Source organism: Sorex araneus, chromosome 1 (genome assembly GCF_027595985.1).
Source record: "Sorex araneus isolate mSorAra2 chromosome 1, mSorAra2.pri, whole genome shotgun sequence".
In the NCBI taxonomy this organism is placed as follows: Eukaryota; Metazoa; Chordata; class Mammalia; order Eulipotyphla; family Soricidae; genus Sorex; species Sorex araneus.
The window spans coordinates 440,057,332-440,085,181 of NC_073302.1; the positions used below are offsets into that span (position 1 = coordinate 440,057,332).

At 45.1% G+C, this 27,850-nt stretch overlaps 4 gene segments (V, D, J or C); all 4 read left to right on the plus strand.

Annotated features, from left to right (window-relative positions):
• Positions 1 to 7,305: 7,305 nt before the first annotated feature.
• On the plus strand, positions 7,306 to 7,928 carry LOC129402597 (T cell receptor beta variable 9-like). The segment is given in 2 exon segments: positions 7,306 to 7,357; positions 7,489 to 7,928. Coding segments are annotated over 2 exon segments (489 nt in total).
• Positions 7,929 to 15,112: 7,184 nt separating this feature from the next.
• Positions 15,113 to 15,725, plus strand: LOC101541701 (T cell receptor beta variable 9-like). The segment is given in 2 exon segments: positions 15,113 to 15,161; positions 15,292 to 15,725. Coding segments are annotated over 2 exon segments (483 nt in total).
• Positions 15,726 to 18,224: 2,499 nt separating this feature from the next.
• On the plus strand, positions 18,225 to 18,840 carry LOC101541438 (T cell receptor beta variable 9-like). The segment is given in 2 exon segments: positions 18,225 to 18,273; positions 18,404 to 18,840. Coding segments are annotated over 2 exon segments (486 nt in total).
• An 8,197-nt stretch (positions 18,841 to 27,037) lies between these two features.
• On the plus strand, positions 27,038 to 27,540 carry LOC101541172 (T cell receptor beta variable 6-6-like). The segment is given in 2 exon segments: positions 27,038 to 27,086; positions 27,170 to 27,540. Coding segments are annotated over 2 exon segments (420 nt in total).
• The last annotated feature ends 310 nt before the right edge of the window (positions 27,541 to 27,850 follow it).

The window sequence follows — 27,850 nt, forward strand, 5'->3', positions numbered from 1 at the left end:
GTGGCCACTGTGTTCAGTCTCTAGTCTACATTCAGCCCGCATCATCCTTCCCCCGCATGGCCTCCGACCGCATTGTACTTGATGATCCCTTCTCTGAGTTGCCCTCTCCCCAGAATGTGAGGTCAGCTTCCAAGCCATGGAGTCAACCTCCTGGTACTTATTTCTACTATTCTTCTATTCTTGGGTATTAGTCTCCTACTCTGTTATTCTATATTCCACAGATGAGTGCAATCTTTCTATGTCTGTCTTTCTCTTTCTGACTCATTTCACTTAGCATGATACTTTCCATGCCGATCCACTTATATGCAAAATTTAAGAAATGTATTATTTTTGAGCTTCTTTGAATCTCATTATATGATTAGTGCAGTCTGTTATTTTACAAGGCATGCACGTCTCCCACTACATGTGAAGAAAGTGTTTTCCAATAAACCTGGAGCTCCCTCTTTGCCAGTGCTCATCCTGGGTCTGTAATTCACCTGCTCCTCGGTCCTCTCCTCAGAGGCTTGATTTGAAAAAGAAAACTCTGCCCTCAAGTGCTGCTGGGCAGATCTTGCATTCTGAATAAAACTGCATAGCAAATAGATGGATGGGAAGACGATATAACAAATGAAGCAAGTTCCATAGAGATCTCATACAGAGTCACATGGTCACAGAAGTCATGGCGGGCACTGGGAATCCATAAAACTTCTTAGTACTGCTCGGAATCACAGACATATTCATGTGAGTAAGGCCATTGAGTTGTTGAAAGTTTACCTTATGAATAAAATGTAAGTTACAAAATGGTCTGCAGAGGAAACAACTAATAAGACATGTGATTTAGGCACGTGTGCTGCTTTCATTCTAAGCAGCACACTTGTGCATTTGCTATGTGGGAAGGGGCATGGCCTCAGACTGGGTGTTTCGGGGTTAGGCAAAAGGTGAGACTTCAGAATGAGTCTATGAGAGCCTGTCCTGCTGTGTCACACACACAGCAAACCCTCCCTCCCTGCCCCTGCCATGAGCGCCCCCTTCCTGTCCTGTGTGACCCTCTGGCTGCTGCAGGCAGGTGAGTCCCTTCATGGTCACATTGTCCCCATCCCATGCTCAGCCTTCAGCTGTGTCCGCAGCATCCACCTCCTCTGTCCACAGGTCTGGGCCAGGCTGGTGTCACTCAGACCCCCACATTCCAGCTCCTGAAGACAGGACAGAGTGTGACACTGATGTGTGCCCAGGATATGAATCATGACAACATGTACTGGTACCGACAAGACGAGGGACAAGGGCTGAAGCTGGTCTATTACTCAGTCGGAGCTAATGTCGTGCAGAAAGGAGAAGTGGCAGATGGATACAGCATCTCTAGAGAGGAAACTGCGAGCTTCCCCCTCACGCTGGAGTCGGCTGTGGCCTCCCAGACATCTGTGTACTGGTGCGCCAGCAGTGTGTCCACAGCGCTGCAGGGCTGCCTCCTCTCTGCACACAAACACAGGGCGCCCTGCCCCCACGGGCCCCAGAGCCTTTGCAGATTCTCAGCGTCATCAGCCTGGAGCCCTGCATTTTCAGCCATGCACTGTGAACTAATGTGTGCTGCGATCCTGCCGGGAAGTCTTAGCCATAACCAGACCCAGCCAAAACCTGGGTTGAAGAGTAAACCAAGTCCAAGCTGATTAAGCCCTACTTAGCAACTTGCCTTCTGCTCATGTCTGATAAGATCGCCTGCAGTCGACTGCTGGGGGTCCCAGAATTTTTGTAAGTTGGAAGTTTCTAGTTTGGATATTTGTGTGAATAAATAGGTTTTAAGTTCAAGGGAGGAAAAAAGTAGTTCATCTATTCAATAGACAATATTCCTGGCAATCAATCTTTATGAGTGCCCATTCATAAATGATGTGGTGAAAGAATGATCCATAATGAATGGATGAGCAAGCCAGTTCAAGAAATTACCTGATTTCAGATTCTTCTTGACAAGAGCCAGGTACCAGTTGAAAGAAATCAGTGCCTGCCATAATAACTGGACTTATGTTGCTCTAGACAATGAACAGAAAATCTCTAAGACAGGTTCCAGGTGCTTCCCATGGAGTCCTTTGTGGAGAGGGGATATGTTCATCCAGGTGTCTGTTTATTCATATGACTTCTTCTGCACTGTCAACCTACTTAGAATAGAGTGACACTTCCAGAATTTTCCCCTCAATATTCTGTTTTCTTGAAGTGAGTTGTCGTATAAAATACCATTTGTCTAATTTCTATCAATATCTTCTTCCAAAAATACCTGACCCATTTATAGATTTCTGGGAAGATGAATTTCCAAGATGAAAACCATCAACAGCCAAGAGAGAGACTGAGGAGCTATAGTGAAGTCCTCCCAGAGACATAGTTCTCACCTCTGGGACAGGACAGGGTGCCAAGATGGGTCATAAGTGAACAGAGAGTGCCTAGCCTCCCAGGGGACCTTGAAAAAATATAACAAAAGTTCATGACATCTGCTGATGGGGTCGCGCAAAATGCTGTGAGGGAACCCTATGTGAGTACATAGTCCAAAACTGGCTAAATCTGATGCTCGCCAACATTCAGAAAGTTGAGCTTTTCCAGAGCGAAAGATCAAGTGTACCCCCTGATCTACTAACAAGTCTAATTCTGTCTCTGTGCTTCACAGTGTCTGACAGCTAACATCTAGGAATAAGGGTGACTCTTCTTTCTGTATTCCAAATTCCATACAAATACCCCCTTGAACCTCTGTAACCCAGACACATAAAGGAAAGAGAGTATGTTTTAAATGCAGTCTTCTGGGGCTGGAGCTATAGTACAGCAGGTAGGGCATTTGCCTTGCATGCAGCTAACCCAGGTTCAATTCCCTGCATCCCAAATGGTCCCCTGAGCACCACCAGGAATGATTCTTGAGTGCATGAGCAGGAATAACCCCTATGCATCACCAGATATGATTCTAAAAGCAAAAATTAAAAACTAAAAAATTAAATAAGTACAGTCTTATATTTTATCAGAACTGGCTGACATGCCTGGTACCAGATGGATTGACCCAACCCAACATAGCAGCTCACACCTGTTCAGTGTTTGGTGTCCACACTTTTGTCCTGGGAGCCTATGCTTGTCAACGCATTTTCCCAGAAAGTTTCTGGTCTAGATTTTCTCTGACCTGAATCTGAACTTGTTCTTGCAACTGAAACAGTTTTTTTCTGATTACATGGGACTCCTCAGTTTCACAACTTCATATCATATGTGGCCCCTGACATGATATAGTTGAGGATATAGTTGCACTGACTCATACATCATGGCCAATAACCAGGATGTCAAAAACTGTAATATCAACTTTTTAAGGCCAAATGCTTTTATTTTAATCAATTGAATTCAAGAGAGCATCAATGCTTATTTCTCTTCCCTGTACCCCCCAGAAATATTAAAACATATTTCTGAAAGAGGATCTAGAAACATATTTTTTTTTGCTTTTCGGGTTACACCGGAGATGCACAGGGGTTACTCCTGGCTCTGAACTCAGGAATTACCCCTGGCGGTGCTCAGGGGAACATATGAGATGCTGGGAATGGAACCTGGATGGGCCACGTGCAAGGCAAACGCCCTACCCGCTGTGCTATCGCTCCAGTCCCCTGGAAACATATTTCTTAAAAACTCGGAAGAGGTTTAGAGAGAGAACCAGACAGGACTCTTGAGGAAAAGCTAGAGAAGGGTCTCAAGAAAGACAGGATAGGACACCTGAGTCCTTGTCTGAATGGTGATTATTTTTTGTGCTTCCTGCCCCAAACATTACCTATACATGTCTTAGACTTGGCTGGGGGTTTTATAGATCAAAGGCAGCAAGAACAGAGGCATGTGTGACTGTCTGTTTTTGTTTGTTTGGGTGCCACACCAGGATGCTCAGAACTGACTCCTGGCTCTGTGCTCAGAGATCTCTTCTGACAGGCCTCGGGGAGCATATGAGGTGCTAGGGATCAAACTAAGTGATGCTACATGCTTTAGGCTAGGCAAACTCCCTACCTGCTGTCCTATAACTACAACCCTGCATGTGGAAGTTTCTGCTTGTCATTCTCTCCTACAAGGCAGTTGTCACCTAGATACCGCATCCAGATAGCTGATCCTGCCAATCGGAGTGCAAGATAGGCATTACCTAAATCAGTTTATCAATGACGGGGATCCTTAGGAACTCAGGCCTTAGGACCTCAATTCCACCAGGCTGCTTTGGAAGAGTGTGGAATCCATGGAGATATAATCTCATCTCTGATACATGCATCCTGTATACATGCAAAGGCAAATGCCTATCACTTAGGTATCCCCAGTATGAGAACAATTCTCATAGACCTGTAGCTTGACAATCTTAAAACCAGTTGAGCCCTCAGAGCTGGAAAAGCCACGCATAATTTCAGGAATATTGTCAAGAGTGTGCTACAGATGGTCTGTTCCATCTGAGAAATGTTGGTCCTGAGTTAGGAAAGGCAAAGAAGGCTTAAGATTGCAAACTGCAGGCAGTCACTGACAGTTTTCAAGGACCATCATTCCCATGACTAATTGCAATCAGTTTTCCATCCCTAACAGTAGATTCTGTTAGAGCCATTATGCCAGGGTCTTTCAAATAGCAGGGCACTTAACACAGAGAAAAATATACAGATGTCAGCCTCCTTTCTGCATCCATTGTTCTCTGAGGACTTATTTTCAGCAGCACCAGGCTCTGTGATCCTTGGAGAGGTCTAGGCTGGCACTTTTAATTGGTGACAAGCATACCTTTGTCATTGTCATAAAATTCATAATCACAGACAATAATACATGTGTGGGATATCATCCCCCTGACAAATAACCCAAAGTAGGCATTGTCTCCTGGGTAAAACCAGTTAGGTCTTTTGGATAACATGGCAGAAAACTTATGCCCTGGAAATATAGAAAAAGGAAAGAATGGAATAAAACATTATCCTGCCTTTATATTTTCAGAAGCCTGCTGATTTGGCTATGTGAAATATCCCAGCTCTTACTGTGAACGTATCTGCTAACTATTCTTAATCTGCCCTTTAATAAGAATATTGGCTCATTTTAGGCCACTTGGTTGTTTTCATATTTTGGCTATTTTGAACAGTGCTGTAATGAATATATAGGTACAGATGTCATTTCTACTGTGCTTTTTTGCACCTTCGGGATATATTCCCAGAAGTGGTATTGTGGGGTCATATGGAAGCTCAATTTCTAGTTTTTGAAGGACTTTCCATATTATTTTCCAGAAAGGCTGCACCAGTCAGCATTCCCACCAACAGTGAAGGAACGTCCCTTTTCCCCCACATCCATGCCAGCACTGGTTGCTTTTGTTCTTTTGAATGTGTGCCAGTCCCTGTGGTGTGAGATGATATCTCATTGTTGTTTTGGTTTGCATCTCCCTGATCACTTGCGATGTGGAGCATATTGTCTTCCATAGAGACAGGGGGAAGGTGGAAAAGGGGGGGTATACCCAGGATATTGGTGGTGGGGAATGTGCATTGGTGGAGGAATGGGTGTTTGATCATTGTGAGATTGTAACCAAAACATGAAACTTGTAACTATCTCACGGTGATTCAATAAAATTTTAAAAATTTTAAAAAATATTGGCTCATTGCATGGAAACAGGAAACCAGGATAGGGGGAAAGATTTAGTGTTTCATAAGTGACTGGTGTGTGAGCTCACTCACGCCTGCTCAAGAGACCCTGAAGTTTGACACCTCTTGGATGTCTGTCTCCTTCTCTGCAGCCAACCCTGCTAGCTTTATTGTGGTAAATTGCCACACACTGATTTCAAAACTAAGTTTATTATTTACTCTGAAAAAGTCAGAACTGAAGGGTAAACTAAGGGTATCCGTACTTGGGGTTTCAATACCAACACTTGGGTGGGGAGGTTCTGCTTCTTTGTCTTTTCCTTAAATGCACACTTTTGCTCTAAAAGGGGGCTTTAAAGTAAATTCTTTATATTTTAATAAATAAAGTAAAATGCATGTTTCTGCTTCTGAATGGTCTAAAATTAACTGATTAGGAAAATTTTTGTTGACAATTAGTTCACATCAACTATTTTTCATGCTTTGGCCCAATGACCATCACATTGTTCAGAACACAAGACAGGGATAGTTTCCTATGCTCGAAAATCTTGACGTAATCTTGAGAAAAGAACATTTGTCCTTAGATCAAGCACAGGATCATACGTTATCACACCCAGTTGTAAGGTGATATTGGAGAGTATAATTGATAACATCCCCATTAAACAAATGAAACAAAGACTATATACTATCCTAATAGGTGTTTTGGTTTTCTTTTTGGTAAAAATGTAAAAAATACCAAACGTATATGTAATGAGGGAAGTTCAGGACCTCTAGCTAGACCTAGTGATAGATAACAGGGTAGGTTATATCGATATTTTTATATATTAATTCATGAACATACTAAACACATATGCAATACTTGTACAAAACGCTGCTCTGAACTTTGATACTAACCAATGTAAATTCCAAACCAACTTGGATGAGGCTGAGCGAGAAGAGTTGATCAGAGGGTGTTTTGTACAGCCTGAGGCTGATTAGTTCTGGCTTGTCTCATCCATTGCAGCGTAGGAACTGCCACGGTGCCAGCATTATTGCCGTCCTGATGGATGCTGGCTCAGACTCAATCACATGCCTTCACCCCCTAAGAGAGGATTCGAATTAACAACCCTCTGTGATCCAAGCTGGAAATTCAGGAGTCGGTGCTTGGGAGGTATGTTAAGGGGCTTCAGAGGGGTGTGTTGGAGGGAAATCCTGTCCTTGAATGACAAAGGTAATGACAGTGAATTAACAGCCACATGGAGGCACTGTGGACCCGCATACAGCAAGGAACAGAGGGGAGCCAGAGAGAGAATAACTCCAGAGAGGAAGAGCCTTGAGTTCCTTTTGGGGGCAGATGGTTTGACTTCACTGAATAGTTTCTGGTGTGTATAGGACTTAACACACACTCTCTACTAAGGGTACAGTGGATGCTTATGGAGATTCGTTCTGACTCAAGGAGACCATGTTGATAAACTGCCAGGAAGGAGAAGAGAAAGAAACTGGCTCACTCAACGCTGAGGAACTTAGGATGAGGGCTACAAGCAGGGGAAACAACTGCCTAAGGTCACGTGGGGACCATGCTCCACTCCTACCCACACATTTCTTGATGTGAAACCAAACTAGGTTAATCTAACAGATCGTAGAATACTTTAGGCCCCGAAAACCTATCCAGGGAGGCTCATCACAAGTGGTGTCACAGCAGAGGCTCCTATCAGCACCAGGAGGACAGAGCTTGGAGCCTGCCCTGGCCTAGGGCTGTCTGGGCCCTGAGGCTGTCATGGGCTTCAGGCTCCTCTGCTGGGTGGCCCTTGGTCTCCTGGGAGCAGGTGAGTCCTGGGCACAGGGTGGGCCTGGGCTGTGCTTTGCCAGGCCTGGGAACCCCCCTGCCCACCCTGAGGGCTGCAGCAGGAGGCGCCCCTGAGTCTGCCCTCAGCCCTTTCTCTCTGCTCCCCAACAGGCCCTGCGGATGCTGAGGTCACTCAAAGCCCCAGACACCTGGTCACAGCAAGGGGTCAGGCAGTGACCCTGAGATGCAACTATGAATCTGGGCACCAGTATGTGTCCTGGTACCAACAGGCTCTGGGCAAGGGCCCCCTGTTCCTTGCTCGTTATGTAAATGGAGAAGAGGAGTTAAAAGGAGACATCCCTGTGCACTTCTCAGTCCAACAGTTCAGTCAGGACTCCTGCTCGGAGCTGAGCGTGAGCTCCGTGGAAGGGGGCGACTCTGCCCTGTACCTCTGTGCCAGCAGCCTCACAGCCCTGCCTGCTCGGCTGCCTCCTGCACAAAAACAGCCCTGGCCAGCCCAGGAAGTGGCAGCAAGGGGAGGCGGCCAGGAGGCCGGGCTGAGCTTGTGCAAAGGACAGTCTCTGTGCCCTCAGGTTTGGGAGGGGATTTAGTGCTCCAGAGCCAAAACAGAAAAGTGTTCTCTCATCTATGTATATAGCAGAAGGGAAGGGCTTTTCCACGTCACATTTCAAATTAATAGTGAAAAATATTTATTTTTAATTAAGATACATGATTATTATAGCAATGCATTGAGAAAAGCTAGTGCAGTGCATGCCCTGTTGTCTTAAACTCTTTTCTCTGAGTGACGACAGAATGGGCTTCTGGTTCAGTCAATGAAGCACATCAAGGAGCTACTGGGATGCGGAAGTGGAGTTTAGAGCTGTGCACTTGCCTCCCTGTCCCCTGGTGAAGACCCTGCTGTCACATCTTTACACAAACAGAGAAACCACCTGCAAGTCAGATCTTGTGTGCTGGGAACTGGAAGCTCTGGTTCATAGGTTCAGGCTCACTGAAGAGATGGGGCAGAGGGAGAGTCTCTCCCTGATCCACCCCCTCTTGGCCTCTCTCCCTGCCCTGTCTGCCCTTGGTCCTGAGCAGCTCTGGGCACACATGTGGGAGTCACTCAAGTGTGGGATAACAGTGGATTATCCTTTCTCCTCCCCCCTCTCCCCTCCATGGCAAGGAGCTTAGGTGTACTGAGTAACACCCATACAAATGCTCCCAAAGCACTCCAATTTCCTCAGTATTCATCTTTATCTCCTCCTTTGTGCTCTCCTTCTCCTATCTGTTAATCACTCATTTCCCCTAATCAGAAACTGATTTGTAAAATCAGGATCTTCAGAGATCTGGATTTTGTATTTGTAAGTGAAATATTGCTTTTCTCTTTCACTTTTGTCCTTTGCCCAGTTTACTTTAGAGCAATGTTCTTTTTGTCCTTTTTGTATAGACACAAGAAGACAGTTATTGCTATGCTTCAGTAACTTGGGAGTTAATTAACTCTGAATATTTACTCCTGGGCATGTGTCATATTTATTCAACTTAAGCCTCAGTTGCCCTTAATTTCTAGTACCCCTAAAGCAGGGTCCTTACAAAGGACTTGGATGGACCCATAGCAAGCTGTAAGCTACCCTGGCATCAAAATGGGACTGGCCAAGTGCCATAAAACTTATAAATTAAGAGCATGGTTATGGACAAATACCATCATGACCCAAAGGTCCTGCTGGGGTTAGGAAGAACTAATCTGGCCTGAGGACTTCAGTCTTGGATCTATAGCAAGATGTCCCCAGACAAGCCATCTTATAAGCTTAATATATCTCTTACTGTGTCCATACAAAGTGACTAGAAAGATTATTAAATAAACCTGTGATTGTTTATGAACTAAGGGAAGGAGAAGTATATCTTTACATGAAATTCCACCCTTGAGTGGATCTTCTAGCAGGATGAGTAAGTTTCAAGAGAAACAGCTGTGGGCGCATGAGGGATGTGAGTGTTCGGTGGCTGAGAGCCACCTCCTCTGGTCAGATGATGGGCGACGGATGGTCGAAGAACCGGGGAAATGGAGAAACTGTGGGACTGGGCCTCAGGCTGGTCAGTAGTCAGTTTATTTCTCTCTCCTCCCCAGTTTTGTCCAACCTTACAATACAATTGTAGTTCTAGGTTTGGTCGAAGTCTCAGTCATCATAGTTCCATTTGAGTCTCCTTGTAGACCTCAAAGTCTTCTAACTCATTACATTTTCTTCCTCGTCTCATCATAGTCTCATGTTCTTCTACTTCCAGTCATTATCATCCTCCAGACCTCCTTTTAGTCCTCAAAGTCCCAAAGTCTCCAAAGCCTCAGTTCTCATCCTCTAGTCTTCAATGTCTAGTCCCCTCTTACTCCTTACAGCATAGTTACATAGAAATCTTGAAGGGTGGGGATACACAAAGGTGGGGTTGAACATTGTCATATCAGCAAACAGAGGTAAAGCCACTCCTTTAGAGATTTACTCAGGGACAAAATCTCATTGGATGGTTTGGCATTCCAGATTACTAGGAGATCAGCTCAAGGGTGGGACTCCATCCAGGGTATATTGCTTTCTCCTTTCCTCAAGTAATCCAGCTAGTAATCCATTCAAACAATCATAGTGAATTTACTTCTTATAATATTTCTAGTCATTTTGTATGAACACAGTAAGAAATATATTAAGCTTAAAGTTTGGCTCTTCCTGGGGACATCTTGCTATATATTCCGGACCAGAGTCCTCAAGCCAGCTTAGTCTTTCCTAACTAATGCTTAGGGTCCTTATTCAGTTACTTCCCTTTGGGTCATGACAGAGTTTGTCCATAACCATGCTCTTAATTTATTATATGTATGACACTAAGCTTGTCTCCTTTCAATGCCAGAGTAGCTTACACCTTGCCATAAGTCCATCCAGTCACTTCGTTGAGACCCTGCTTTTGGAGTGCTAGGAACTAAGGGCCACTGAGGCTTAAGTCAAGTAAGTATGGATGAAAAGAAGTAAATATTATTTTGGAGTCAATGAACTCCCTTGTTATATAGCATAGCATGAACTGCCTTCCTGTGTCTTTACAAAATGGGCATTGCTAAATAAACCATGCAAATGGCATAAAGTAAAGAGAAAAGCAATATAGGATTATTAGTGCTTGATGGAATTTGGTGTGCCTGGGGGCACTATTGTGGGAGTAGTTCCAGAAACCTTAAGCTTCCTGCGGGAGGAGCAAGTACAACCCAATGTGATCCAACAGATGAGATCTTTCTCTTAAAAGAGCTTCCCTGGAAGGAGAGACTTTGCAAATGTTGATTATGCTATCTGACCTATTTGCTGCCTCAAACTCCCAGGGTTTGGGTCCATGACTAAGGCTGTGAGACTGGAGGCACAGAAAGACTAGCATGTGGCGGGGGGGAGGTAGAAGATGGGAATGAGGAGCAATGTGAGACTGGAGTTGGTGCTCAGGGAGACTTGAATAGGTGCAGGGGGAGAATGGAACAAAAGGTGGGACGAGATTGCAATGAACGGCAACTGATCACCAACCAGCATGGAGGCTCTGTTCCCTCCTTTATGTGTCTGTTGGTGGCAGTGGCAGAACAGGATGGGGAAGTGGTTCATGGCCATCAAACACACGTGGCAAGTCCCACACACAGCTATTATTGCAAACACACACACACACACACACACACACACACACACACACACACACACGGACAGATCAGGTTCCATGGCAGAAACTGTGCTTGTAGGAAAACTCTAGGTCCTCCACTGTTTCTCACATTCCTGTCTCTGTTCTCTCTCTCTTTGTCTCTCTGTCTGTCTCTGTCTCTGTCTCTCTCTCTTTCTATCTCTCTCTCTTTCTCTTTCCCCCTCCCTTACTCTCCCCTACCTCTCTCGATCTCCAGGGCTGCTCCCTTAGCCAGTCTGGGGTAAAAAGTTTACCCAGAGGTACCAGTGCATGGGAGAGGGACTGATGGTTTGAAATATGCCTGTCTCTCCTTCAGGTACGTGATGAGTGGACATTGTTTCCAAGATCATAGTGAATCCGAGGAACGTAACAGCAGAATAGTGAACCACACACTGTGTATGTTTGCAACCACATTCAGTACTTCTGGATTCCTTTGTATTTGCTATATCATTTGTACCATTGATTTTACAAGATGTAGAAATATAATGTAGCCAAAAAAACCAGCATTTTTCACTGACCTACCACTCTCCCTTCCCCTCATCTTCCCACCTCTTTGCAGCGGTGTTAACATCCTCTGCTCCTGCTGCAATGCACAGCATCCCTCTTCCTCGACTACAGCAGACTTGAGGAACTATGAGTTCTCACGTGGTGATGGCCTCTGTCTGAGTCTCAGAAGGTGGATGGATACCCAGGAGGAAATCCATAGCAGGTGCAGGGACAGTTTCAACCCCACGGTCAGTAACCAAATCAGGGACCTGGGACACAGGAATCAGGGCACTGGGAGCTCATATGCTTCTTATTAAACTGAACGTGCGAGACATATTTGCATGGATAAATCTGGAGCATTATGGAAATGACACCATGTGATTGAGATCTCTAAGTCACAAGTTGGCAAAGAAGATGACAAGGCATCTTATTTCAGACAAACGCACTCTTCATTGAAAGCAGCACATTTGTGCATGAATTTTCAACTTCCCAGAGAAAAGGCGGGGCCTTGGCACAGGGGCTGGGGAGGGTGGGCCCAGACAGGAAGGTGACACCTCATGATGTGTGTGTGAGGAGAGCATCCTCGCTCATTACCACACACACAGCAGACACTCCTCTCTCTGCCCCTGTCATGAGTGAATCCCTTCTGTCCTGTGTGATCCTCTGGCTACTGCAGGCAGGTGAGACCTGGGTAAGGTCCCTTCATGGTGAAAATGTTCCCATCCCCTGCTCAGCCTTCTACTGTGTCTGCAGCATCGACTTCTTCTTCCACAGGTCTGGGGCAGGGCACTGTCACTCAGACCCCCACATTCCAGCTCCTGAAGACAGGACAGAGTGTGACACTGATGTGTACCCAGGATATGAATCATGACTACATGTACTGGTATCGACAAGATGAGGGACAAGGGCTGAAGCTGATCTATTATTCATACGAAGCTAAGAATGCAGAGAAAGGAGAAGTGGCAGCTGGGTACAGTGTCTCTAGAGAGAAGACCGAGAGCTTCCCCCTCACGCTGGAGTCGGCTGTGCCCTCCCAGACATCTGTGTACTGGTGCGCCAGCAGTGTGTCCACAGCGCTGCAGGGCTGCCTCCTCTCTGCACACAAACACAGGGCGCCCTGCCCCCACGGGCCTCAGCAGATTCTCAGTATCAGAATCCTGCAGCCCTGCGTTTTCAGTCATGCACTATGAACTCACACTCACATGTGCTTTGGTTCTGTGGGGAATCTTAGCCAGACCAGACTAAGAGGAGAGCTTGGCATGGAGATGGATATCAACCTTTTTCCCTTTTCCAGTATTGCTCCTTTGGACACTTTTGGACCTGTCACTGGTTCTCCCAGTCTGACCTCAACCTTCAGGAATAATCTGGGATTCTCTTGCTCCTTTCTTGTTTCAAATTGCATAGCAATGTCTCCTAGACAAACAAATGAACCAATCCCTGAAAGAAAAGTGTATTCTAGGAAACGTGACTCCAAATTTCTAAGCGAGGTAAGTGTTGAATCTAGAACAGCATGAATTCACAGAATTGGAGCTCAGCAACTCTGATCTGATGACAAATGAGATTTTCATCCTTGGAGTTGAGGAATTGCCCTAATATCTGGGGTGATAGCAAAAGAGAGTGTTATAGAGATGCTTGCCCCAAGAGTTTATCAGAGATATTTACAGTGGGTATGGCACTTGCTTTCCATGAAGTCGATTTGAGTTTGATCCCCAGGATCTCGTATGATCCCCAGGCACTGAACCTGGTACAAGAGTGATCCCTGAGTGCAGAGCCAGGAGGGAGCCCTGAGCACTGCCAGGTGTAGCCCCAAACAAAACAAAAATTTTTAAAGAAAAAGATATTCTTGATTCCTGAAAAGATTTGAGCAGAGAACCAAGAGTCAAAATTATGTCAAATAATTCCAAAATGTATTGATGTTCTTTTCCTCTACTGGAAATAACTTATTCCCATGAGAGATGATATTCTTCATCTTTTTTCAGCTAAGAACTCAGGATCTCAAGTCTCCTCAGGATGAAGTTACAACATAGCAAACAGGAAGGTTTCTGGTCCCTTTGTCTCCGTGATCACAACTGGAAAAATGGCCTCTCTGCACGTTTTCTCCTGGACAAGTCTTATCTAGCAGACTCAATTTATGATTCATAGAGCATCTTAATGAATAAAATCCAGAACATTTGATTTTAAAATAATATTGCTGCTTTATAAAAGTAAGAAAGAAGTATAGGAGGGAACTGCTCCTCGATAGTCTTCAATTGACTGGTGATGGAAGGTAGCTGGTTGGTGTCCTTTGATTGGATATTGAGTTCCGTGGTCGGAATTCAGAATACTTGAGGGTGAATTTGCCCCTCCACGACTGAGATGTGAATTTGTCCTTCCACAGCCTTAGTTTATAAAGGAACATTCACATGTTGAAAAAACATCAGCGGTTGTGTGATGTCATAGTCAACTGCTATGGGACTAACACAGATATAATTTATTCTCCAACCCAGATAAGTATAAAGTCGATATATAAATTTCTGATAACTAGGATATTTTAAGTTCTGCATGAAGGAAAAAGGGTCAGAAGAGGAGACGTTTAATATTAGTAATATTGTCTATTCAGGCAAAGAGAACAAAAGGTCAGTGCCGAATGAATTTGCCTGCACTCTAACAAAAGCCCACTAAGTCCGCTGATAGGGATTCAAGGATCTATGAATTCAGAAAAATAAATGCAAAACACGTGCTCATTCTTCACAGGGTGAACTATCTGAAATATAGAAATGGTTTAAATATATAAACGTGACATTTGTCATTGAGAGGCTGGGAGAAGCTGTGGAAGACCGGAATTCTATATGCTCATAATTGAGAAATTTTATTTTCATGGTCTGAATGGCACTGTTTAGTGTCTTTCCATCTAGCATAGGATTTATAATGATGCAACAATAAATCCCATTATGAAAACATTCCTTTAGAAATCTTTGCCTGCAAAACCTTAACAGTGGATTGTGAGATGGTCCAATTGGGAAAGCAGAAAATGATCCTTGAAAGTGAGTAACTTGGAAGTTGGTGGAGAGGGGCTTCAAGAAAATTTCTGTTGCTTGAATTGGACATGTGTAAATTCATCAGATTGAACTGCAGGCCACTTGGAGGCACTATATACCCATAAAATGCAAGGCACTGGGGGAGGAAACTGTCATGAGCTCAGGAGAAAAACAGATTCATATGGCAGACTAGGCAGGTGGTTTGGTTTCACCAGAAGATTCTGGAATGTACATGAGCTAACCCTGCCTCCTAAGCCGTGGGAATGCAAATGCACCTGGAACCTCAGTCAGCAGCAGAGAAGCGGGACCAGAAACGGAGGTAAAGATGCCGGGGCAGCTTGAATGAGAAACTAGGGTCAGACCAAGAAGGCTGGAGATTAAGGTGCATGGACTGAAAGGCACCCAGCTTACTTTGAAGGACATCACAGTAGGAAATGACACCTAGAATCTCCTGACAGGCCAGCGGTGCCCTGGACCAGAGCCCAGCCTGCAACAGAGGTACATCACGAAGTGAGGTCACACAGTGACGTCACAGCAGAGGCTCCTATCAGCACCAGGAGGACAGAGCTTGGAGCCTGCCCCGGCCTAGTCCCTGTCTGGGCCCTGAGGCTGACATGGGCTCCAGGCTCCTCTGCTGGGTGGCCCTTGGTCTCCTGGGAGCAGGTGAGTCCTGGGCACAGGGTGGGCCTGGGCTGTGCTTTGCCAGGCCTGGGAACCCCCTGCCCACCATGAGGGCTACAGCAGGAGGCGCCCCTGGGTCTGCCCTCAGCCCTTTCTCTCTGCTCCCCAACAGGCCCTGCGGATGCTGAGGTCACTCAAAGCCCCAGACACCTGGTCACAGCAAGGGGTCAGCCAGTGACCCTGAGATGCAACTATGAATCTGGACACAGCTCAGTGTACTGGTACCAACAAATGCTGGACCAGGGCCCACAATTCCTTGTTCAGTATTACAATGGGAAAGAGTATCAAAAAGGCAGCATCCCTGCGCACTTCTCAGTCCAACAGTTCAAGGACAGCTCCAGCTCTGAGCTGAGTGTGAGCTCCGTGGAAGGGGCCGACTCTGCCCTGTACCTCTGTGCCAGCAGCCTCACAGCCCCGCCTGCTCAGCTGCCTCCTGCACAAAAACAGCCCTGGCCAGCCCAGGAAGTGGCAGCAAGGGAGGCTGCCAGCCAGCAGGGCCCAGACTATAAGGACATTCCCTTTATGACGGTATTTGGGATAGGTTGAATGCTCCAAAGTCAAGCAGAAAAACTGTTTTACCAGATCATATGCATGAGGAGAAATTACTTTTCCAGGTTCATGTTTCAGAACTGGAGGAACAAGGAATCAAACACTTTTGCTATTCCTTATTAGTTCCCCTCACCTCCTCCTATTGACGGTTCCCTCCTTTGGTTTCCTTTTTTCAGTTCCAGATTAGTGGACTGGAAACATCTGACTCCTAAGTGATTAACTACAATCTCTTCCCTGAAAACTTCAAAAAATATACAACACAAGGTAAAGAAGAGTCACTGATGCTTAACAAAGTAGAGGCAACAATAAAATCCAAGCCCTGTCTCCAGGTGTCTCATGGACAGAGACCCTGTGAGCTCCATCCATGGGGTCAGGGGCAGGTGGATCCCAGGTACACAGCAATGCGAGTGGAATTTCCATCTGCGTGGAAAGAACTCCCTTCTGTCAATGAGACAATGGCCATGAGAAGATGCGACATCAATGACTGCGTTTTTGTCCCTACTCTCTGTTCAGTACACATTCGAGGGACTTTTTTTTTGGTACCAAGTATGCATTATATGAAATATACAGTGACAATACAAATATTTACTGACCTGGAGAGTGTTATGGTCTACAGCAGCAAGTGTATAATTATTCCCCTCTTGATCTCCATGGTTCTCTGGACACTACTTCTCACATATACAGGCCAATTACTGAGCTGCCAAATAGCACCAGGAATATAGTTGCAGAGGATCAAAATAGTGTTTTTATGTCTAGTCTTGTCCCTCACATATATATTCACCTGTCTCAGTAGATCATCTTCTTGTACTACATTTGGCAGGTGACCCTCTCACTGATTTGACATGGTATAAATCAAAATGAGTCCAAAAGTGTTGGTTATCAACATTGAAATATGGCTGCCAGACATCCATAGAAGATGGAGGGATCATTACAACGAGGTCCACAAAGCAAATCAGAAAATCTTGCAAAGTCTGGAGGACATGGGCTTGGTGAAAGCAGTGGAGCAGTTTCCATTGCTTCAGTTCTCAGGTGCCTTGTTCAGGATGCAGACTAGATGAGAGTTGGCTCCATGTCCAATGAGCTTAAAAGAAAAGATTTCTTGTCAGGCAATCCAAGGACTATCTCTGCAAGCCCATGGTCAGCAGAACCAGAGTTTCTACTTCTAATAAAACATGTTTTAAACGAAAATCAGTTTGGGTACTGGAATATGATTTTCACAGGGATGGAGCAATAACACAGCGGCAGGACGTTTGCCTTGCACATGGCCAACCCGGCTTCAATTCCTCCACCCCTCTTGGAGAGCCTGGCAAGCTACCGAGAGTATATCGCCCGCATGGCAGAGCCTGGAAAGCTGCCCATGGCGTATTCGATATGCCAAAAACAGTAACAACAAGTGTCATAATGGAGACATTACTGGTTCCCCCTCAAGCAAATCAATAAGCAATGGGATGGCAGTGACAGTGACAGACATTTCTTCAGATTTTTGCCAGAGGCACAGTGATAAGAAAGGGGTTGTTTACAGTTTTAGGGATGTATACACTGATATTTCTGGGTAAGTGTGTCAGTCTTTGTACAGCTACCTTATGGATAGTTCATATCATTACTTATTTCTGGAGTTTATAAATATGAGAATATACAGGTAAAGTATACAAATATTTATACAAAGGACACTGACTGAATTTTGTTGATAGTTATGTTCAATAGATGGGACTGTATAAATCTGATTTTTCAGACTAGGCTCTGGATGAGATACCAAGTGTCTGTCCGCTTGATATTTATTGGTGGCCTGAAGGCTTCTACTTTGTCTCACCCATCTTAGCATAGTAATTACTTGTCAGTGGAATGCTGGTTTGGACAATGCTCTCCTTCCACTGTCTAAAGCTGGATTTGAAAATCAATATGAATTCAACAGGCCATACCATCAGGAAATGACTGTCTGGTGGATGGGTTAAGGCTAGGGAAATTCTGTTGATCAGACATTTGTCCATATGGAGGCGCTGTGGGTCAAGTGTTTCCAGGATGTGGAGGGGAACACAGTGACCCAGGAGATAAGAGACAGCATGGATGTCACTTCAGTGATTGTGGCCTAAAAGGTGGCACTGGTGACACCACAGTCCAGGAAAGCATAGAGGCACCTGGAGCCTCAGTCAGCCCTGGGAGGCCATGATCCAACCACACAGGAAGTAGAGGCAGAGGCTGGAGTGGGGTGGGGGAGTACTGGAGTAACAGTCAGGCACAGGCAGAGCAGAGCAAAGTGCATGAGGGCATCCGAGGACAGTACTCCAGAGCTTTACTGAGGCACCTCATAGGCAGGGAATGCCACAAGAGTATCCATACTAAGGCCAGGGGACCCTGGGCCAAAGCACAGCCTGTAGGCAGGAGAGCATCGCACAGTGACATCACACAGTGACATCACAGCACAGGCTCCTATCAGCACCAGGAGGACAGAGCTTGGAGCCTGCCCTGGCCTAGGGCTGTCTGGGCCCCGAGGCTGCCATGGGCTCCAGGCTCCTCTGCTGGGTGGCCCTTGGTCTCCTGGGAGCAGGTGAGTCCTGGGCACAGGGTGGGCCTGGGCTGTGCTTTGCCAGGCCTGGGAAGCCCCTGCCCACCCTGAGGGCTGCAGCAGGAGGCGCCCCTGGGTCTGCCCTCAGCCCTTTCTCTCTGCTCCCCCACAGGCCCTGCGGATGCTGAGGTCACTCAAAGCCCCAGACACCTGGTCACAGCAAGGGGTCAGCCAGTGACCCTGAGATGCAACTATGAATCTGGGCACGACTCTGTGTACTGGTACCAACAGGACCTGGGCCAAGGCCCTGTGTTCCTAGTTCAGTATTACGGTGGACAAGAGTATAAAAAAGGCAGCATCCCTGAGCACTTCTCAGTGCAACAGTTCAGTAAGGACTCCCGCTCTGAGCTGAACATGAGCTCCGTGGAAGGGGCCGACTCTGCCCTGTACCTCTGTGCCAGCAGCTTATCACAGCCCTGCCTGCTCGGCTGCCTCCTGCACAAAAACAGCCCTGGCCAGCCCAGGAAGTGGCAGCGGGGAGGCAGCCAGTTGGCCACACTCCGTCTATGCAGAGGACAGTCTCTGTGCTTATGTACCGAGAGGACTTGAATCTCTGAGTGCTCAGGACATGTCTTTTTGTCGCCTGTGCATATGCTTGAGGGGAAATGACATTCCAACATTCATGTTTCCAAAGCAAAGGGACAAGAAATACAAAACAATTGTTATTCCTCTGCAGAAATATTTCTCCATCTATCCCCAAAGACAGAGCTCTGCAAGCATTCCTCAGGAAGGAAGAAAGGGCCCACCTAGATAACTTGGGCTCACAGCTCCAGATATTAGAAAAGGACCAACAAAAAGAGCCCAAACCAGGCAGAAGGAAAGAAATAACAAAAGTTAGAGCAGAAATTAACTACATGGCAACCCAGAAAACAATTCAAATGATCAATAAAACCAAGAGCTGGTTCTTCAAGAAAATAAACAAGATTGATAATCCACTAGCAAGACTCACAAAGAGAGGGAGAGAACCCTAATAAACTGAATCAGAAATGAAAAGGGGGATATCACAACAGAAAACAAATCAATTCAAAAGATCATCAGAGACTACTTTGAAATGCCATGAAACAAGAGAACCTAGAAGAAATGGGTAAATTCCTGGATTCCTATCATCTACCAAGCTGAACCAAGAAGATCTGGAATACCAGAATAGAAGTATTACTATCAAGGAAATTGAAGCTGTAATTAATTAAGAGTCTTCCCCAAAACAAAGCCCAGGTCCAGATTGATTCACTAGAGAATTCTTCCAAACATGTAAAGAGGACCTATTGCCAGTCCTTCTCAAGCTTTTCTAGGAAATTGAAGAAAGAGGAACTCTCCCAAACAGTTTCTATGAGGCACATACCTCCCTAATACCAAAAGCAAACAAAGACAGCACAAAAAAAGAAAACTACAGGCCAATATCCCTGATGAACACAGATGCAAAGATCCTCAACAAAATATCAGCAAATAGAATCCAACAACTCATCAAAAAGATCACACACCATGACCAGTTGGGTTTCATCCCAGGGATGCAAGGATGGTTTTGACATTCAGAAGTCAATCAACATAATCCATCATATCAACAAAAGAAATATAAAAACCATATGATGATATCAATAGATGCAGAGAAAGCATTTGACAAGATCCAGTATCTATATATGATGAAAACTCACCAAAATGGGTTTTGAAGGAACTTTCCTCAACATAATCAAAGCCATCTACCACAAACCTTTGGCAAGCATTATCCTCAATGGGGAAAAATTAAGAGTCTTCCTTCTAAGATCAGGAACAATACAAGGATGCCCACTCTCACCACTTCTGTTCAGTATAGTACTGGAAGTACTTGCAATAGCAGTTAGGCAAGGAAAAGATATTAAGGGCATCCAGATAGGAAAGGAAGAAATCAAGCTCTCATTATTCACAGATGATATGATGCTATATTTAGAGAACACTAAAGCCTCTACCAAGAAACACCTAGAAACAATAGACTTGTATAGTAATGTCGAAGGCTATAAAATCAATACCCAAAAGACCATGACTTTCCTATATGCAAATAATGGCAGAGAAGGAAGTGACATGAAAAAAGCCATCCTGTTTACAATCACACCTCAGAAAATCAAGTACCTCAGAATCAGCTTAACTAAGGAAGTAAAGGACCAGAACAAAGAAAACTAGGAAATGCTACTTTACAAAACAAAAGAGGATAAAAGGAAATAGAAACATATCCCCTGCTCATGGATCGGGAATATCAACATTGTCAAAATGGCAATTCTCTCAAAGCATACAGATTCAATGTGATCCCTATAAGGATACCCATGCAATTCTTCAAAGAAATGGATCAAACACTCCTGAAATTCCTATGGAACAACAAATCCCCACGAATTTTTCAAGAATTGTAAAGCTAGAGCAATTCTTGGGAAAAGGAAGATAAGTGGTATCGCCTTCCCCAACCTCAAACTCTACTACAAAGCAGTTATAATTAAAACAGCATTGTACTGGAACAAAGGCAGAGCCGCAGACCAATGGAACAGGGTTGAATATCCTGACACACACCCTCAAATATATCATCATCTAACCTTTGATAAGGGAGCAAGAAATGTGAAGTGGAGAAAGGAAAGCCTCTTTAACAAATGGTGCTGGTAAAACTAGAAGCTACATGCAAAAAAATGGACTTAGATGGGGCTGGAGCGAAAGCACATCAGGTAGGGCATTTGCCTTGCACGCGGCCGACCTGGGTTCGATTCCCAGCATCACATATGGTCCTCTGAGCACTGCCAGGGGTAACTCCTGAGTGTAGAGCCAGAAGTGACCCCTGTGCATCGCTGAGTGTGACCGTAAAAGCAAAAGAAAATGGGCTGAGACCTCTACCTAACACCATGCACAAAAGTCAGATCAAAATGGATTAAAGACCTCAACATCAGACCACAATCCATAAGGTACATTGAAGACAAGGTAGGCAAAACCCTCCACGACATTGAAGCTAAAGGTAACTTCAAAGAGGACACCTGAATGACCAAGTAAGTGGAAACAGAGATAAACAAATGAGACTATCTTAAACTAAGAAGCTTCTGCACCGCAAAAGATACAGTGACCAGAATACAAAGACAATCTACAGAATGGGAAAGAATATTCACCCAATACCCATCTGATAAGGGGTTGATATCAAGGATATACAAGGCACTGGTTGAACTCTACAAGAAGAAAGCATCCAACCCCATCAGAAAATGGGGCGATGAAATGAACAGAAACTTTCTGAAAGAAGAAACCTGAATGGCCATGAGAAAATATTCTTCACCACTAATCATCAGGGAGATGCAGATCAAAACAACAATGAGATGCCATCTCACACCACAGAGGCTGGTGTTGGATATCATTGGTTTGTCCTTTCTCCCTTGCCACAGAGTTTGGGTTTATCTGGTAATAATCTCTAAACAATTCTAGACTACATTGGTATGTCCTGCTCCCCTTGCCACTAGGAGCTTAGGTATATCAGTCACACCCATCAAAGTGCTCCCGAGTCACTCCCATTCCTTTGTGTATCTGTAACCACTTCTACCAGTTTATCTGCTCTTCCTCTAATCAAACTCTGTTAATTTGTAAGGTCAGACCTTGCTAGGACAGTGAACTTGTATTGTAAGTTAATATTGTCTTTCTCCTCTCATGTCTTTTGAATAGTTTACTTTAAAACAATATCCTTTTTGTATGGACAAAGAAAGACATTTATTAATATGCTTTGGTAACATGGGATTTAATTGGCTTCAAATATTATTCACTCCCGGGCATCTGCTTTCTGGACTTAAGCCTCAGCTGCCCTTACTTCCTAGCACCCCCAAAAGCAGGGTCCCGACGAGGGACGAGATGGACCCAGGGCAAGCGGTGAGTTATGTTCTACCCTGGCATCGAGATGGGCCTGGCCAAAGCGCCTAATGCTTAACTATATGTTAAGAGCTTGGTCATGGACATGTCATGTCATGATCCAAAAGGAACGGTGAGACTAGGACCCTGCTAGGGCTAGGAAAGACTAATCTGGCCTGAGCACTGTAGTCTGAGATCGAGGTGACCCCAGGAGAGCAATTCTATAAGCTTAACGCGTATCTTGCTATGTCCATACAAAATGATTTATAATAGGAATACTTATATGTTAGTTGAACAAAGAGAGGAGAAACACACCCATGGGATTCCGCTCTTGGGCGGATGTCCTGCTGAAAGAGATTCTGTCCTAGTGAAAGCATCCCCTAAGGGATAGAACTTTACCCCCTATTGATTGTAACCACATCTATGCATAAGCCCCAGGCGCCACCGGATCCAGCACTGGATGCGGGGGTGGGGGTGGGGGTGGCTGTATGAGGGGGCTGGGGACAAGTTCCAGGGGAAATCCAGAGGAGGAGGAGAATGAAGTAACATGGGAGAGGAAGAAGCAGGAGGAGAATCAGAGGAAAATGGAGATGGGAATGGAATAAACTGCAACTGAGACCAACCATCTTGCCTCCGTTCCTTCCTTCGCCTGCCTCATCATCGCCATCAACCTCCCCAGGGTGGGGGAAGTGGCTGGAGACTACCGAACGCAAGTGGTGGGAGAGTCAGCACCACTGCCCTGTGGCCGGTGCCCGGCGCGGTGCGGTGAGATGCGCCTTGCCCCCGCTCCTTTTTCTTTTTTGTGTTTTTACACAGGCTGGTCCACACTCAAAAGAACAAAAGCAACTGGTTTGGTGAGGATTTGGGGAGAAAGGGTTTCTCTTTCACTGGTGGGAATGCCGACTGGTAAAACCATTTTCTCAAAAAATTAGAAACTGAGCTCCCATTTGACCCAGCAATACCACTTCTAGGAATATATCCCGGAGATGCAAAAAAGTATAGTAGAAATGACATCTGCACTTGTACATTCATTGCAGAACTATTTAGAATAGCCAGAATCTGGAAAAAACCTGAGTGCCCAAGAACAGATGACAGGTTAAAGAAACTTTGGTACATCTACACAATGGAATACTATGCAGCTGTTAGAAAGGATGAGGTCATGAAATTTGCATATAGGTGGATCAGCATGGAGAGTATCATGTTAAGTGAAATGAGTCAGAAAGAGAGGGACAGACATAGAAAGATTGCACTCATTTGTGGAATATAAAGTAACAGAATGGGAAACTAACTCCAAAGAATTGTAAAGATAAGTACCAGGAGGATTGCCTCACAATCTTGGAAGCTGACCTCACATGCTGGGGAAAAGGTCAGATAGAGAAAAGACCACCAAGTTAAGGATGCTAGGAGGACCTGCTCAGGATGAGGGGTGGGAGGGATACTGAGATTATTGGTGGTGGAGATTTGGCACTGGTGGAGGGATGGGTACTTGATCATTGTATGACTGAAATGCAAGCACAAAAGTTTGTAAATCAGTAACTGTGTATCATGGTGATTCACTGTAACACTGTATCACTGTTATTCCTTGCTCATCAGTTTGCTTGAGTGGGCACCAGTAACATTTCCATTGTAAGACTTGTTACTGTTTTTGGCATATCCAATACACCACAAGTACCTTGCCAGGGTCTGCACTGCAGGCTAGATACTCTAGATAGCTTGCCTGGCTCTCCGAGAGGGGCAGAGGAATCGAACATGGTGATTCATTAATAAAAAATTATTTTAAAAGAGCATACATTTAAAATAAGGTAACTGTTGATTGGTTTACTATATACACCATAATGTTTATTGCAAGCTAGAGTTAACAAAAATAAGCAGATGTGTTTAAGAATGCACTGTAGCACTGTAGCACTGTCGTCCCATTGTTCATGGATTTGCTGGAGCGGGAACCAGTAATGTCTCCATTGTGAGACTTCTTGTTACTGTTTTTGGCATATAGAATATGCCACAGGTAGCAGGTAGGGCATTTTCCTTGCACGTGGCCGACCTGGGTTCAATTCCCAGCCTCCTATATGGTCCCCTGAGCACTGCCAGGGGTAATTCCTGAGTGCAGAGCTAGGAGTGATCCCGTGCATCGCCAGGTGTGACCCAAAAAGAAAAAAAATTAAGACTGAAAAAAATATAATGAGACATGTGTCCCATATGTCCCTGTGAACTGATGGGCAGTTCAAATTTTATGTCACAGCCAGAGAAGGACTCACTCAGGGGAGGGTGGAATAGAGGAACAGTCCCTCCCTGGCCATCGCTTGCTGGGCCCCCCTTCCTGCTATAGGCCTTCTCTCTCCTGAGTAGACAAATGTAGAATCCACTCATGGACAGGCAAGTTCCAGGGCAAGGTCTCTACTTATTTGGACACTCAGGATCCTCCTTTGCTATCGCCTGAAACCTTTCTATTGTTCCTTCAAATGTAAGGAATGTTCAAGCTGGCTAGAGGATTCTTAATTGGAGGCTTTTTTTTCCATTCAACACTTTGGATGTATCATTTGTTTCCTTTCTGGTTAATGGAGTTAGTTGCTATGAGTCTGATGAGGGTTTCCTTACTTGGGACCCCTCGATTCTCTTTCTGCTTTTAATCTCTATCAGACTTTGACTTCCCCTTCTGGAACCAACAATTTTCATTTTTATTCCTCTTGATGATAGCTCATCAATTCCCTAAACTGCAATTCTAAATTCTGGTTTTGCTTTGTTTAGTACTGACACTTAGCAGTGCTCAGGGCTTACTCCTATCTCATGTCCTGGCAGAGCTAGGAGGATCAAAAGCGGTGCTGGAACCAAACTCAGGATGACTGCATGCAAGGGAGCATCCTATTCATTATACTATCTTCCCCGTCCAAATTCTCTTTTTAATTTTCTCTTGTTCACAGGTTTCCACTCTAGTCTAGTTTCCAGATCCTCCATTGTAGGATAACATGGGGTTTGTCCTTTTAGCCTTGCCGCAGGGAACTTAGTTTACCTTAAAGCAATGTTATTTCTGTATGGACACAGGAAGACAGTTAATATTATGCATTGTAACTTGGGAGCTGATTGACTCCAATAATATTTACTCCCGGGCATCTGCTTTCTCGACTCAGTTGCCCTTAGTTCCTAGCACCTCAAAAGCAGGGTCCCAACAAGGGATGGAATGGACCCAGAGCAAGCTGTGAGCTACCCTGGCATCAAAATGGGCCAGACCAAAGTGCCACAATATTCAACTATAATAGACAAATGCTGTCATGATCCAAAAGTAACAACAAGACTAGGACCCTGCTGGGGTTGGGAAGACTAACCTGGCCTGAGGACTATGGTCTGGAATATATAGTGAATGTCCTCAGGAAGAACCAAACTTTAAGTTTGATATATCTTGTACTGTGCTCATAGAGAATGACATTGCTAGAAATATTAGAAGTAAATTTACTACAACTATTTAAGCAGATTATTAGCTCACATGTAAGATAACATGTAGGATGACATGTAGCATAACATGGGGTTTGTCCTTTTAGCCTCACCTCGATCTTCAGGGAATGTTGCTTTGCCACTGAGCATATTCCTGGCTACGAGTCAGCTCTGAGTTTAAAAGAAAATATTCACCTGTCAAACTGCATCAGATTGTTTTCTGTGCAAGGGTGCTGCCTGGAGTATGCGACATTCTACTTTATTACTTAAACTAGATGAGTATAATAGCTATAAATTTAGTTCTCATAGCAAGGATATTCCTTGAAGTGACAAAACGGTAGGAGAGACTTTCTATAGGAATGCGTGCACCGATGTTTTTGGATAGTGAGGGAAAATATTGGTGTAGTTGATCTCTTCTATAATTCACTGTACTATTCCAAGATTTTATGATGAGAAAAATAAATGTGTAGAGCATGTCACTGTCACTGTCACTGTCATCCCGTTGCTTATTGATTTGCTTGAGCGGGCACCAGTAACGTCTCCATTGTGAGACTTGTTGTTACTATTTTTGGCATATCAAATACACCACAGGGAGCTTTCCAGGCTCTGCCGTGCGGGTGAGATACTCTCGATAGCTTGTCAGGCTCTCCAAGAGAGGGGCAGAGGAATTGAACCCGGGTTGGCCACATGTAAGATGAAAGCCCTACCATTGTGCTATCACTCCAGCCCAATAGCAAATTCTGTACTATCTGAAACTTGTTCATCATTTATTTATGGAAACACATAGGCTTGGTTGATAGGAGGATCAGTGAAATATAACATTTCTCAAGAATATCCACTTGACAGCATCAAACTTTACTTTCATGGGCTGAATCCTTCTGAGGTCCAGCCCATCCCAGCAAACTAAATATAATGTTATAAGTCACTTCACCGAGTTGCTGGTCCCTCTACGTTCTACCTTATCTGATTAGAGCTAGTGTTGATTTTAACTCTAAATTAGTGAGGCTGGGCCCAGTAGAGCATAAGCTCAATGTATGGGAGGAGTTTGCTGGGCTGTTTCCACTACAACATAGGAAACAGAGCTAATCTGAGTTTATCTATGAGTTTGTGAGCTTTCCGTCACCAGGAGGCACTGTGGACTCACTTATTGCCAGACAGTCTGGAAGGAGAAGTTCCTAAAACTTTTTAGGAATGCTCAGAATCACAGACACATTCACGTAAGGCCATTAAGTTGTGAAAAATTCACCTTATGGAAAAAATATAAATTATAAAAAGGTCTGCAAGGAAAGAACCTGTAAGACATGTGACTTAGGCAAGGGGACCCTTTCATTCTAAGCAGCACATTGGTGCATTTGCTCTGTGGGAAGGGGCGTGGCCTCAGGCTGACTGTTTGGGGGTTAGGCAAAAGGTGACACCTCGGAATGAGTCCCCGAGGGCCTGTCCCCCCTCATCACACACACAGCAGACCCTCCTCTCCCCCACCTCTGCCATGAGCGCCCCCCTCTTATCCTGTGTGACCCTCTGGCTGCTGCAGGCAGGTGAGTCCCTTCATGGTGACATTGTCCCTGTCCCATGTTCAGCCTTCAGCTGTGTCCGCAGCATCCACATCCTCTGTCCACAGGTCTGGGCCAGGCTGGTGTCACTCAGACCCCCACATTCCAACTCCTGAAGACAGGACAGAGTGTGACACTGATGTGTCACCAGGATATGGAACATAACTACATGTGTTGGTATCGACAAGACGAGGGACAAGGGCTGAAGCTGGTCTATTACTCAGTCGGAGCTAATGTCGTGGAGAAGGGAGAAGTGGCAGATGGATACAGCGTCTCTAGAGAGAAGACCGAGAGCTTCCCCCTCACGCTGGAGTCGGCTGTGCTCTCCCAGACATCTGTGTACTGGTGCGCCAGCAGTGTGTCCACAGCGCTGCAGGGCTGCCTCCTCTCTGCACACAAACACAGGGCGCCCTGCCCCCACGGGCCCCAGAGCCTTTGAAAATTCTCAGCATCATCAGCCTGGAGCCCTGCATTTTCAGCCATGCACTGTGAACTCACGTGTGTTGAGGTCCTGTCTGGGACTCTTAGCCTGACCTAGACCCAACCAGAGTCCGGATTGAAGAATGAACCAAGTCCACGCTGGCTAAGCCCTGCTTAGCAGTTCACCACCTGCTCACGTCTGATAAGATTGCCTGCAGCCGACAGCCTGTGGGCCCAGGATTTATCTAAGTTGGAAGTTTCTAGTTTGGTTATTTGTCTGAATAAACAGGTTTTAAATTCAAGGGAGGAGAAAAAATAGTTCATCTATT